The sequence below is a fragment of the Dendrobates tinctorius genome, unplaced genomic scaffold (genome assembly GCF_039654945.1).
Source record: "Dendrobates tinctorius isolate UK_male_01 unplaced genomic scaffold, ASM3965494v1 ptg000015l, whole genome shotgun sequence".
Classification (NCBI taxonomy): Eukaryota; Metazoa; Chordata; class Amphibia; order Anura; family Dendrobatidae; genus Dendrobates; species Dendrobates tinctorius.
The window spans coordinates 33,695,202-33,708,220 of record NW_027361683.1 but is presented as its reverse complement, the minus strand read 5'-3'; the positions used below and the strand labels follow the sequence as shown (position 1 = coordinate 33,708,220).

Genomic DNA, 13,019 nt, shown 5'->3' with positions numbered 1-13,019 from the left:
CAGGGCCTTGTAGTGGGCCACCCCGCTGTGGGAGCGTAGGGATCCCCTGGTACAGAGTGCCACCCATTTTCTGGTCACTTTGAAGCAAGTGTTCCTGGGACCTCGGGTCACGCATGACACCACACTGCAGTTGCTGGCCCTAACCCAGGGTTCGTCTCTGGTCAGTCAGTATGCCATCCTCTTCAGAACTCTGGCCTCAGAGCTTGAGTGGCCGGATAAGGTTCTCATACCCATTTTCTGGAGAGGCCTGGCTGATCATGTCAAAGACGCCCTGGCCACCAGGGAGGTGCCCACCACCTTGGAGGAGCTCATTATGGTCTCCACCCAGATTAATATTCGCTTCACTGAGCAAGTCCCGCCAACAATATAGATTGGCTCCAAACTTTGTTAGGCCGCTGGAACCCCCCAGTCAGCCGCTTGAGCCTCCAGAGGCCATGGAGGTGTCTTGCACGGGGTCCAGGGCCCAGTCCGTGCGGGTACCTTCAGTTTGCTTCCGTTGTTGGCAGACTGGGCACCTAGCTAACCAGTGCCCACAGTGCCCGGGAAACGCTCCCGTCTAGTGGTGATCGGAGGGGGCCTACTAGACACAGCTATTTTCTCCTGCAAGCTCCTGTTTAAAGGGGCGTTAGAATTTAATTCTTCCACTCTGGTGGTGGAGGTTTGTGTGGACTCTGGAGCGGAGGGCAATTTCATGTCATCTGCCTTCGCCCTACAACACGCAATCCCCCTGGTCCTGCTACCTCAGCCAGTCACTATCAGAGTGGTGAATGGTGCGACACTTCCGTCCCAAATCACCCACCAGATGGCTCCACTGAGACTCTCACTATCTCCTTCCCATCGGGAGATGCTGTCTCTTCTGGTCACGCCCGAAGGTATTGACCAGGTCCTCCTAGGAGTTCCCTGGTTACAAGCTCACTCTCCTCACATAGAGTGGTCCTCGGGAAAAATCCTCGGTTGGAGCAAGTCCTGCGAGGGTAGGTGTTTGAGGGACTGCGTACAGGTCGCTACCTCTGAGGTTCCCACAGATCTCTCCTCGCTTCCCAAGCCTTACCAGCAGTATGCAGACGTTTTCTCCAAGAAGGCGGCGGAGACCTTTCCACCGCACCGCCCTTACGACTGTCCTTTTGACCTCTTGACCTCCCCGGGGTTGAGTCTACCCCCTATCTCTCCCAGAGACAGAAGCCAAGTCTCAGTATATCAGGGGGAATCTGGCAAGAGGATTCATTAGGAAGTCGGTGTCTCCAGCAGGAGCGGGATTCTTCTTTGTCGAAAAGAAGAATGGAGAATTACGTCCGTGCATCGATTACAGGGGTCTTAACGCCATAACTGTTAAGAACAAGTATCCTCTACCCCTGCAATCGGAACTGTTCGATAGGCTACGGGGAGCAAGAGTGTTTACTAAGCTTGAACTGCGAGGAGCCTATAACCTGATTCGCATCCGTGAGGGGGATGAATGGAAGACGGCATTTAGCACCAGAGATGGGCACTATGAATACCTGGTGATGCCCTTCTGGCTATGTAATGCGCCAGCCGTCTTCCAAGACTTTGTAAACGATATCTTCCGGGATATGCTTACCACCTCGGTAGTAGTCTATCTGGATGATATTCTCATTTACTCTCCAGATATTGATTCCCACCGGAGAGATGTTCGCAAAGTTTTCGATCTCCTGCGGGCAAACTCATTTAACGCCAAGTTGGAGAAATGTGTGTTTGAGCAGGAGTCCTTGCCTTTCCTGGGCTATATCATCTCGACCCAGGGGTTGGCCATGGATCCTGCCAAACTACAGGTGGTGATAGATTGCCCCATTCTCTTAAAGCGGTGCAGCGCTTTAGGGGGTTCATAAATTACTATCGCCAGTTCATCCCCCATTTCTCAATTTTAGTAGCGCCCTTGGTAGCCCTCACCAAGAAGGGTGCAAACCCCAAACTGTGGTCGGAAACTGTCTCCAAGGCCTTCGTCGCTATTAAATCCCACTTCGCTAGCGCTCCCATTCTACATCGCCCTGATGTAGATAAGCCCTTCATTCTGGAGGTGGATGCCTCTTCCGTCGGTGCTGGAGCGGTCCTGTTCCAGAAGGACTCACAAGGTCGGAAGCACCCATGCTTCTTCTCTAAGACCTTCACACCGGCGGAGAGGAATTATTCCATCAGGGACAGGGAGTTGCTAGCAATGAAGCTGGCCTCCTCAGAGTGGAGACACCTTCTGGAGGGGGCTCACCATCCTTTCCAGGTGTTCACTGACCACAAAAATTTGGTCTATCTACAGACTGCCCAACGGCTGAATTTTCGCCAGGCCAGATGGTCCTTGTTCATCTCCCGATTCCATTTCACCCTGCATTTTCTCTCCGGGGAGAAGAACGTCCGGGCCGACACTCTTTCTCGCTCCGTGGTGTCATCAGAGGAGGAGGAGGAGCCTCGGCTGATAGTTCCATCGGAGAGTCTGAGGACCGTGGCTCCGGTTGCTCTCGAGTCGGTACCTCCGGGCAAGACTTTTGTCCCTGCCCATCTGCGACCGGAGGTCCTCTCTTCGGCTCATTCGTCCAGAAAATCACCTTGTCTGATTTGGCAAGATTTATTTTTCAAATTATGATGGAAATTAAGTATTTTGTCATTAACAAAAGTTCATCTCAATATTTTATAATTACAGGCCTCTCTCATCTTTTTAAGTTGGAGAACTTAAAAGAATATTTCCAGAATTTGTCCCTTCCTCTGCCCTCAATCTACTAAAACTCTTCTATATACCCTCATCATCTCCCGCCTTGACTACTGCAACACTCTCCTCTGTGGCCTCCCTGCTAACTCTCTTGCTCCACTCTAGTCTGTCCTCAACTCTGCTGCCCGACTAATCCACCTCTCTCCTCGCTACTCCCCTGTCTCTCCCCTCTGCAAATCCCTCTACTGGCTCCCAATTCACCAACGAATCCAGTTCAAACTACTAACACTGACCTACAAAGCCATCCACAACCTATCCCCTCCTATATCTCTGAACTAATCTCCCAATATCTTCCCTCGATCTTCCTACTCTCCTCCACACTTGTATGTAACCCCCTTCTCATGTACAGCACCATGGAATTAATGGTGCTATATAAATAAATAATAATAATAATAATAATAATAACCTGCACAATTGGTGGCTGACTAAATACTTTTTTCCCCACTGTATTTTACCCACCGTAGAATCAGCTCTGGACCCTTTTCCTGCTTAATTGATGGTGGATGAAATAGCCCATGGAGAGTATTAAAGAGCTTTTGAGATAATTGTCCAATTACTTTAACTCCCTTTAAAAAGAGGCAGCTACATATTAAAGAGCTGTAATCTCTAAACCTTTACTCCAATTAGGAATACCCTCAAATTAAAGAGAATCTGTTACTACATTTGACCTATATAAACTATTAATATGGGCATACAAGATATAGACTGCTGAGGAGAGTGATACCTGTATGCATCATATCAGATTCCTTGCTGATAAATCAGCTTTTATCACTTTATATAAATTACCTCTCCTAGGCCATGGGGAGGATCTTACCAAGAAGATAACTTGACCTCCAGAGGTACATCTGGATCGCCCACAAGGGCAGTGGGGATACTCGGTATCGGGCCGCTTTTGAAAGAGGCAGTGTCACGGCAGTGGTGACCCGGTCCGTGGCCCTTGGCATCCAATAAAAGGGGAATATTTACAGGGGAAAAATAAAGAGTTTGTAAAGTGTTCGTGACACCACCTGTAGTTTCTGGTCAGATGCGACCAGCGCTGCAGTGCAGATCCTCTGGGACTGATGGTGATGCAGCAGAGTTGTTATAGCTCTCCACAGGCAGAGCTTTGTCCCAGGGCAGTGGTTGAAATCAAGATGTTGTGTTGATGATGAGGATAGATGTAGCAGTGAGTGTTGTAGGAAGAATTCAGAGGACACAGCTGGGTGTAGTTCCAAATTTTACTCACAGTTCTGGTGCACACAGATGCCCGTTTGGTGCTGCGTCCTCCAGGTGAGGGTCCCAGTCAACTCCCAGGCAGATGAATAACACCTTTCCAGCACTCCCTTCAGTATGTGCCTTTCCTGGCTGTCTCACTGTGCTGGCTTTTCTACTCCTCTTCCTTCCCAACATCTCACAGTCAGTGTCCCAGGCCAGCAGCCGCATACACGTCTGATCCCTTCTTCCCCTATGGGAAGACTGTTCACACACATCCTCCCACGTCTTCCCCTCCGGGAAGACTGACTAAACTCTCACTCTATGCTCCCGCTCTGAACCCTATAGCTCCACCCACCTCCCAACAGCCTTTACTATCCGGCAGGATTGAGATCCTCCTCCCTTGGGGTCCATCCAGATGCCCTGATGCTATAGGGTGTGTGTTAGGTGCAGGAGTTAGAGTGCTGTCAGGTGCCTCCACCTTACTTGGGAAGTGGGATACCACACCTCTGGATGAGGTGCAGTACCTCTGTGGTGACTGAACCCTCAGGGGCACCACACATCCGTTTAGAGACTTGGTCTTCATGGAACCAAAAAGCCATGCCTGCGACATGGAAACAAGGCTAAATGACTTAACTGTGCACAAAAAAGCAGGAATTGGCAGGCAGAAAAATGTCAGCAGAGGCTGTGGACTGATTAGTGAAAGTTTGACATATTTGGCTGTACCAGAAGGCAGTTTATTTGCTGAAGGGCTGTAGGGCAGTACTGTTATCAGTGTCTACAGGTAACAATGAAGCATGCTGTAGGTTGCTTGCGAATTTGTGGCTGCATTTCAACAAATGACGTTGGCAATTTAGTCAAGATAATGGTGTTCTCAATGCTGAGAAATACAAGAAGGCACTTACCCATCATGTAATACCATCAGAAAGTTGTCTGGCTCTAAATGTATTCTACAGCAGTGCAATGACCCCATACATACAGTCAATGTCACTAGTCTTCATTATCTTCAGTATAAAGAAGAACAAGGAGTCCAAGAATGGATCATATTACCTCCCCCTCCCCATCTCAACATTATTGAGTCTGTGAGGGATTACATGAAGAGACACAAGGATTGCCGCAAGGCTACAGTACTGGTCACTCTTATTCATGCAGTGATTTTCCCTGTTCTTATTTGATTGTGAAAATTGTAGCTGCAGACTAAAGACAGCAAAAACATGAAGGAAATCATGAAAACATTGTGTAAAAAAAACACGTGTGTTAAACCCTAATTCCTTAAAGTACCCCAATTTGACTTTGACTTTGTCCTGGAATGACTTCCAATGAACAAGTATTCTTGCCAAGAGTTCATTTGTGGAATCAACAGCTTTTATAGAACATTTGCAACCATTAGGTGTGTTTTGCACAGGCAGTGTTGGTACTCAGTTCCATACAGGGCTGACCCCTATTCCACAACTGCTCCAAGGCAGTGTGGCAAGAACCACTCAACTCTCAATTTATTAAAGTCAAAACCCATCATTACTTTAAGACATTAAGGTCAGTCTTTTTGGAAAATAGCTAGAAGCATGAAGGAAGTGCAGTCATGAAAACCATGAATTGCCATGATGAAACTGGCTTTCATTAGGATTTCTGCACTAAAGGAAGTCCAAGAATTACTTCGGCTGCAGAGGATAAATCTATCAGAGTTAGGAACCTCAGAAAACACAAATTGATAGTGCCTCAGATAACATAAATTATGCGAATACATGAATTAGCATACACAACTCAACATCAACTGTCTAGATGAAACTGCAAGAGGTCAGCTTTCATGATCGAATTGCTGCAAAGAAGCCACTACTTAGGACCACGAACAGGAAACTACTTTTTTGGGGCCAACCAACTGCCATGTCTTTATAAGAGGAAGAAATAGTGAGTGAATAATTTTTAAATTTGTGGTGCCCATCATGAAGCATAGAGGGGGATGTGTGATTGTTTGGGAGTTATTTGTTGGTGAAGTCATTGGTAATTTATTTACAATTCAAGGCACACTTACCCAGCATGGCTACCATGCCATGCCATGTGGATTTCAACAGAACAATGACCTAAAATACACCTTAAAGGGAATCTGTCACCTACCCTTTGGCGGGCGATGAAAACGAGGTCGGTCCGGTCCGATGGGCGGTGTTCCCGATGTGTGCTGCCTCCCCATCCTTGCCCGCCGTCCGCAGGTTATTGCTGAATTGGAGTAGGTGTACACCAGTTTTTGCGCATGCGCTAAGCATTCATAGCTAGCGCATGCGCAGTATGCTTTGCCCAACTGCGGGCAAAGCCGAAAAGCCGGACTGCGCATGCGCCGGTTAAGTAAGCCCTGGAACACAGCAAAATACTTCCGGGGCTTAGTTAACCGGTGCATGCACAGTTCAGCTTTGCCCGCAGTTGGGCAAAGCATACTGCGCGTGCGCTAGCTATGAATGCTTAGCACACGCGCAAAAAATGGCATACACCTACTCCAATTCAGCAATAACCTGCGGACGGCGGGCAAGGATGGGGAGGTGGCACACATCGGGAACACCGCCCATCGGACCGGACCGACCTCGTTTTTATCGCCCGCCAAAGGGTAGGTGACAGATTCCCTTTAAGACTATGTAAGATTGATCTAACCAAGAACCTAGAAGAATTGATACTGTTTTGTTTTGGTGGTCACACCAAATATTGATTTTATTTCGAATTCTCTTATTCATTCACTTTGCATTTTGTTTATTCATTACAATAACTTATTACCACTTATATTTTGGAAATCATTTTTACTTTTTCACCATTTTTCCACACTTTTGCACAGTACTGTACATATACATTCAGATTCCTCTGCACTAGACAATATTTTGGAGAGGGGCTTTATGAGAGTGTTATCCTTTCATTATCCTTTAAATATAAATAGCACTATATTAGACAGTTTCTTGTTGTCTGGCAGGTCATGCTTTGAGGGTCTGTACAAGAGCAAAGGTGAGGGCTTCTTTGCTACGAGCTTCATTAGGAAGATTATATACCGTACTTCAGTTTGCACACAACAATACTAACCTGGATGTTTGCATCATGCCCTGTATTATAACTAAAATTAAGGCATAATATTCAGGGAAAATAGTGGCATATATACAATTTATCATTCTAGATAGCATGCTATTAAGATTGTGTTGTAAGCACTTAAACCATTCATTTTCACCCTTCTGATTGACTGTATCAGGAAATGTTTGCATAGCACTAATGTGAAATTTGCATGCAGTCAGTGTAGTTGTTACTTCACATTTTCTCTGCATTTATCTGCCTTCTTGGCTGTTTGACATGTAAGTTCGATTTGTACATTGATTTCCTTTAGGCCGTGTCTGATTATTTTTTTTGATACGTCGTCTTTGGAAGTCAGCTGTGGTAGGAGCTTAATTATCACTTGTGGTGCAGACTTTCGGGATCACATTCATTAGGTGATCTTTTCGCAAAGAACTGGGATAAAATATATTAAGCTGCTAAAAGGTGGATGAATGTAAAAAGATTTATGTGTATGACTGACTAGACCATTCGTGATAAATGTGTAATCATCACAGATACAATTTATACAAAGGATTATTTTGCAAATATTTCACTTTAAAGTTCCCAAGAGCACCTTCTGACGGTGACATGTTAGATGGTGGCATCAACAGGCATCTGCAACTTGAATTCTCCGAGCAAGGGTGGAAACATGACAAATTTAAAGTGGCATTGGTACCCAAAATTTAATCATTAGAGATTTCATTGAAAAAGTTTCAAAACTTTTTTTTAAATTTTAAACTGCATATAGTCTTCACACAGAGGCTGGACCGATATCTGACTGAGATGGTTTAGTAAATCCTGCACTGAGAAAGGACTTGAACACGATGACCCTGGAGGCCCTTTCCAACGCTAACATTATATGAATCTACAATATCACTAAAAAGGGACAGAGGGGCTGATTAACATGTTTTTATCTTTATCCACTGCATTGTAGAGATATGGAATTTTGAAGATTAGCCTTCAGCCAAGGGGGAGTTTAATTTTTCCCTTTTATGTTGCTGCCGAATCATAAGAGGACAGCATCCAGAGATGGGGGAAAAGCAAGTGCCCACTGAGAACGTCAAAATGTTTTTCTCAGCATGATCTAGTGAGTCTGTATGTCTCTCATTTGACCACACTGAGAATTCCTCACACCCTTTGCTTCCTGACATTACAGTGCCATGGGAGGAGGAGAGCTACAGTGTTGGAGCGCTAGAGCAGTGAAGATCATCATGAGGGCATCATTTGTCACATTCAACACTCTCTACATACTACAGGAATCGGAGCATACCGTCAATCTACTATCTATTTCCCAATACCTGTAGCAGGTCCAGAGTGTTGTATATGACAAACACTACTCCGATGATGATCTTCACTGCTCTGGAGTTTCCACACTGCAGTTCTCTTCCTCTTCCTGGGCTGCAATGATGGGAAGTGATGGCATTGAGGAGTCCTCAGCGTGGTAAAGTTGGACACCTATAGACTCACCATATCACTCTGAAAAAGTCTGATTTGATACTTTGTGTGGGCGTTTGATTTTTTTTTCTTTCAATGATGCCGTCTTCTCCTGATTGGGCAGCATAATATCACTGTTTTAGTGATATATACAGTCTAAAAAAAGCATATTATGAAAGGTCCTCTTTTACAGGGTTTCACAGAAATAGAAAAAAATGGTACTCTTGTCTATGTGCGATTTCTGGTTTTGCAGCTCATTTCTGTTAAAGTACTGTAAGTTGTTTAAGCTGTAATATTGATTAAAACCCAAGGAGAAAAGTAACACTGTTTAAGATAAAGTTTTTAAAATGAAGAATACAGTTTGCATTGACACTTGAATGTAAAGCCAGGCAGTACAATGTGCATTAGGAAACATGAAGAAAGGCAGGAATTTCTCTGCTAAATATCTGATTGAAGAATTAGTTATGAATGTCTCTTGCTTTCTAGAGTTAATAAAAATCAGAGCAGCAGTTGACCTGCTTGTTTATGGCTTCTGAGATGCAACTAACAGTATTTTGTATAGAAATATACTGATGTCTATTTTAAAGCATAAAAAAATTAAAGATGGCAAAGATAATAAGAGTTTATGTTTACTGATTATATAGTCTACTAGCTGAAGAGCCCGGCGCTGCCCGGGCATAGTAACTAACTGTGGTTAGTTATAGCAAATTATAATTATCCTCCATCCCATAGTCCCGTGCCCATATACCCATCAGACATCCTCCATCTCATAGGCCCGTGCCCATATACCAATCATACATATCCTCCATCCCATAGTCAAGTGCCCATATACCCATCACACATCCTCCATCCCATAGTTCCATGCCCATATACCCATCATACATATTCGCCATCCCATAGTCGAGTGCCCATATACCCATCATACATATCCGCCATCCCATAGTCCCTTGCCCATATACCCGTCATACATATCCTCCATCCCATAGTCCAGTGCCCATATACCCATCACACATCCTTCTTCCCATAGTCCCGTGCCCATATACCCATCATACATATCGGCCATCCCATAGTCCCGTGCCCATATACCCATCACACATCCTCCATCCTATAGTCCCGCGCCCATATACCCGTCATACATATCCGCCATCCCATAGTCCCGTGCCCATATACCCATCATACATATCCTCCATCCCATAGTCCAGTGCCCATATACCCATCACACATCCTCCATCCCATAGTCCCGTGCCCATATTCCCATCATACATATCCTCCATCCCATAGTCCAGTGCCCATATACCCATCACACATCCTCCATCCCATAGTCCCGTGCCCATGTACCCGTCATACATATCCGCCATCCCATAGTCCCGTGCCCATATAACCATCATACATATCCTCCATCCCATAGTCCAGTGCCCATATACCCATTACACATCCTCCATCCCATAGTCAACCATTGTGACATCATAATGAGCGGCGGCAGGGCTTGCAACCTATGATGACATCAACGTCGCCATGGCAACCATTGTGACATCATAATGAGGGGCGGGGCTTGATATGCACACACTGTTTCCCCAGTATGTAGATAGGGGCAAAATTGTTTGGTGAATTGGAACGCGCGGGGTTAAAATTTCGCCTCACAACATAGCTTAGGACGCTCTCGGGGTCCAGACGTGTGGCTGTGCCAAATTTTGTGGCTGTAGCTGCGACGGTGCGGATTCCTATCCCGGACATACACACATACATACGTACATACATACACACTTTGAGCTTTATACAGTATATTAGATATTCATAAAAACAAGCATGTCACTTGAATGGCTTAGGCTTGTCATAAACTAGGTAGTAGGGAGATTATTAGACATCCTCACCTAGAGATCCAATGATTCATGTTCTCATCTCGGCCTCTGTACTTGCTGCAGAAATGCCTTCTTAGCACAGTTAGATGACTAATGCAGCTTGCTAGGCTATAGCATCCAGTGATTGGCTGCAAGCAAAGCAGTCACATGTCTGTTTTGGGACATCATCTGTCACTTAGTGACAAAGCGCTGTGGGCACCTAGTTGATCCCTCGAACTAGGCGCGCAATAGGCTATCCCTTTCCCCAGGATTACATTGTATGGTGGAGACACCGTGGTCTCGTACCTTGCTTTGCTCCCTTATCTGTTCCCTCCCCCACCCAGGGTGATGTGAGGCTCAAGTGTGTAGGAAAATACTAACAAGACAAACAGGGGTAAACAGACAGGGATAAAAAAAAAATCTACAATCATACAAATACACTCACAAAACAACAGTGTGGGAAGCAGAGGAGGAATAGGAAGGAGAAACAAAATGGAAGACGATAAAGATAAACACTCAAACCAACTCCACGCAGAAATCTCCTGAAAAATTTTCCAGCTGCCAACTCCAAACACTGAACTTCTCCTTCAACGCCAAACTAGGAAGTGGAAAAACTATCACTGGCAACTCCCAACTGCAAATGGTGAACATATATACCACTGGGGAGTGGCCCACAAAGAACAGCTGAGACAATTCTGGATGGAGAGCTCCAGGAGTGCTAATCAGTGCAGAAGTTCGTGTAACCATACACTGGGATCTTCTGGCCCCTCTCTGGCACAGTATCCATGTGACATCATCGCTGTAGCATTAAGTACACAGCTGTTTCCAAAATAATTTTGCTTGGCTGGACAATCCCTTTAAGAATGATAAATAGTCTTGTTAAGTAGTTTTGTTAAGCTATTGCTCATGTAGTGTCAAGTAGATGGGATCAGTTACAAGCTGGTTCATAAATGTGTAACTTGTAATGTGAGACTTGCTATTGAGAGTCACATTCACATTGTTGCTGTAATGCGACTCAATAATAATTCTAGTATTCTTGCGACAGGATGAACATCTCCTGGTCAAACATTTCCAGTATCTACGATGGTCTCCTTACAGAGATACTCCAGACACCAAAAGGTCCTTCTTACAACTCCTTTCCTTGGTGGAACAGTGGCAGGAGCAGAACAGAGAACATAGGACCCTTGTGCACTGTCTGTAAGCATCCACATATTGAAGCATTTTCTGTAGCCCATGAAGGCATACTTCATGTTTATGACAATTTTTCTGTACTTTTTCTTACAGGAATGGTGGAGGTCGGAGTGGTACTTTTTGTGCTTGTGCAATGTTATGTGAAATGACACGATGTCACCATGTGGTTGATGTTTTCTATGCTGTTAAAAGTTTGCGGAATATAAAGCCAAATATGGTGGAAACACTGGTAAGGCTGCAGGAGCTACTAAATTACAAATATATACTGAATTGTGGCTTTTATATGTATTTGGTGCCTAAAACCATATTAGTCTCATGTGATCCGTTCTTTCTCTTCAAAGGACCAATACCGATTTTGCTATGAAATTGCCCTGGAATATCTAGACCTGCATGATGCCAGATAGCACCCATCAAGATAGTAATTTGGATACCAATGCCACTGCCTGTACCCTGTGAAAAAGACATGTGCCAATCTGATGCATTAATATATTGTGGCCAAATTGAAAACTGACTTCAGTCATCTCTCCTAATCCAGTGAAAGAGGGCTTCTCTCTGCTGTCTCATCATGAAAAGGAAGTTACACCATCCATTTCATTATCTTGAGCTGTATATAAGAGTGCGATCATGGCAAGCCAATAAGGATAAGTGCACACTGAAAAAAAGGGAAAAAAAGCCCCAAATCTTCAGTATAATCCACTATCCACATTCAGATTTTCTTTGAATTTCACAGCATATTTTATACCTCTTATTTTTGAAAGGGGTAAAATTTACAGTGAAACTCTAAAACAGGAATTCATATGCACCGCAGATCAATTTCATTTTTTGCAGCATGTACTTGGACCTGAAATCTGCTGCGCATTTACAGTGCACAAATCTACACAGTGCATCCTTAGAATTTCCCTGCTGTGTGCATTGACCCTTAAATTCCAGCCCATACCATATGTTACTTGTAAGATACATTTATATGAAACTTGCATATGCAAATCAATGCAAGTATCCAAGATATTTCTCATTGTCAGTGGTGTTTTAGGGACAGCTGAGCTGTATATAAGAGATCTTCAACTTTCATCTCTTAATGTGTGACCCTGTACTAGGAGAGGAGAGTGTAATCAATGGGGTAAACTGGATCAATGAAAGGCAGACAAAGTAATGTGTCTCTCTATATGTGTAATGGATTGTCTCTATGTGATCCTCTATGCCACAGTATCATGATCACTATTTGTATATAATGGAAAAGGATGTACTAACCCCACAAGTAATGACGGGGATTTTAATGCTTTATTGTACTCCAATAAACTGCTTGTTTTTATTAGTTCTGCCTTCTGAAAATTGGGTGAGTTCTTGAATGCTTGGACATTAGGGTGAAATTCCTCCAGTGTGAACGTCAATTTGGTGCTGATTTAAGACTTCAGGCGCTAATGTTTTTACATTACAAGGAGGTGAGAGGTACAAGTGCTTTTTTTTTTCACTGTATTAAAGAGTGTTAGGCATTTCTCCCTCATGACACAGTTTATTAGGAAGAGATGAAGAATTGATGTCGGTATATTAGGCGGAGATGACAAGTGTGTTCTTCACCTCTGCCCTGAGGACAGTCT

General features: G+C 44.3%; 1 protein-coding gene across 6 annotated transcripts in view; it reads left to right on the top strand.

Moving 5' to 3' along the window:
• The window catches only part of LOC141076086 (receptor-type tyrosine-protein phosphatase U-like), a 240,061-nt gene extending 227,325 nt beyond the window's left edge, over positions 1 to 12,736 (top strand). For all 6 annotated transcript variants that reach the window (XM_073563349.1, XM_073563387.1, XM_073563370.1 and 3 more), the window contains 3 exons: positions 11,279 to 11,430; positions 11,518 to 11,653; positions 11,766 to 12,736. In XM_073563349.1, the coding sequence (XP_073419450.1) occupies positions 11,279 to 11,430; positions 11,518 to 11,653; positions 11,766 to 11,828 (351 nt within the window). In that variant the 3' untranslated portion in view covers positions 11,829 to 12,736. The remainder of the gene's footprint in view (positions 1 to 11,278; positions 11,431 to 11,517; positions 11,654 to 11,765) is intronic.
• Positions 12,737 to 13,019: the final 283 nt, after the last annotated feature.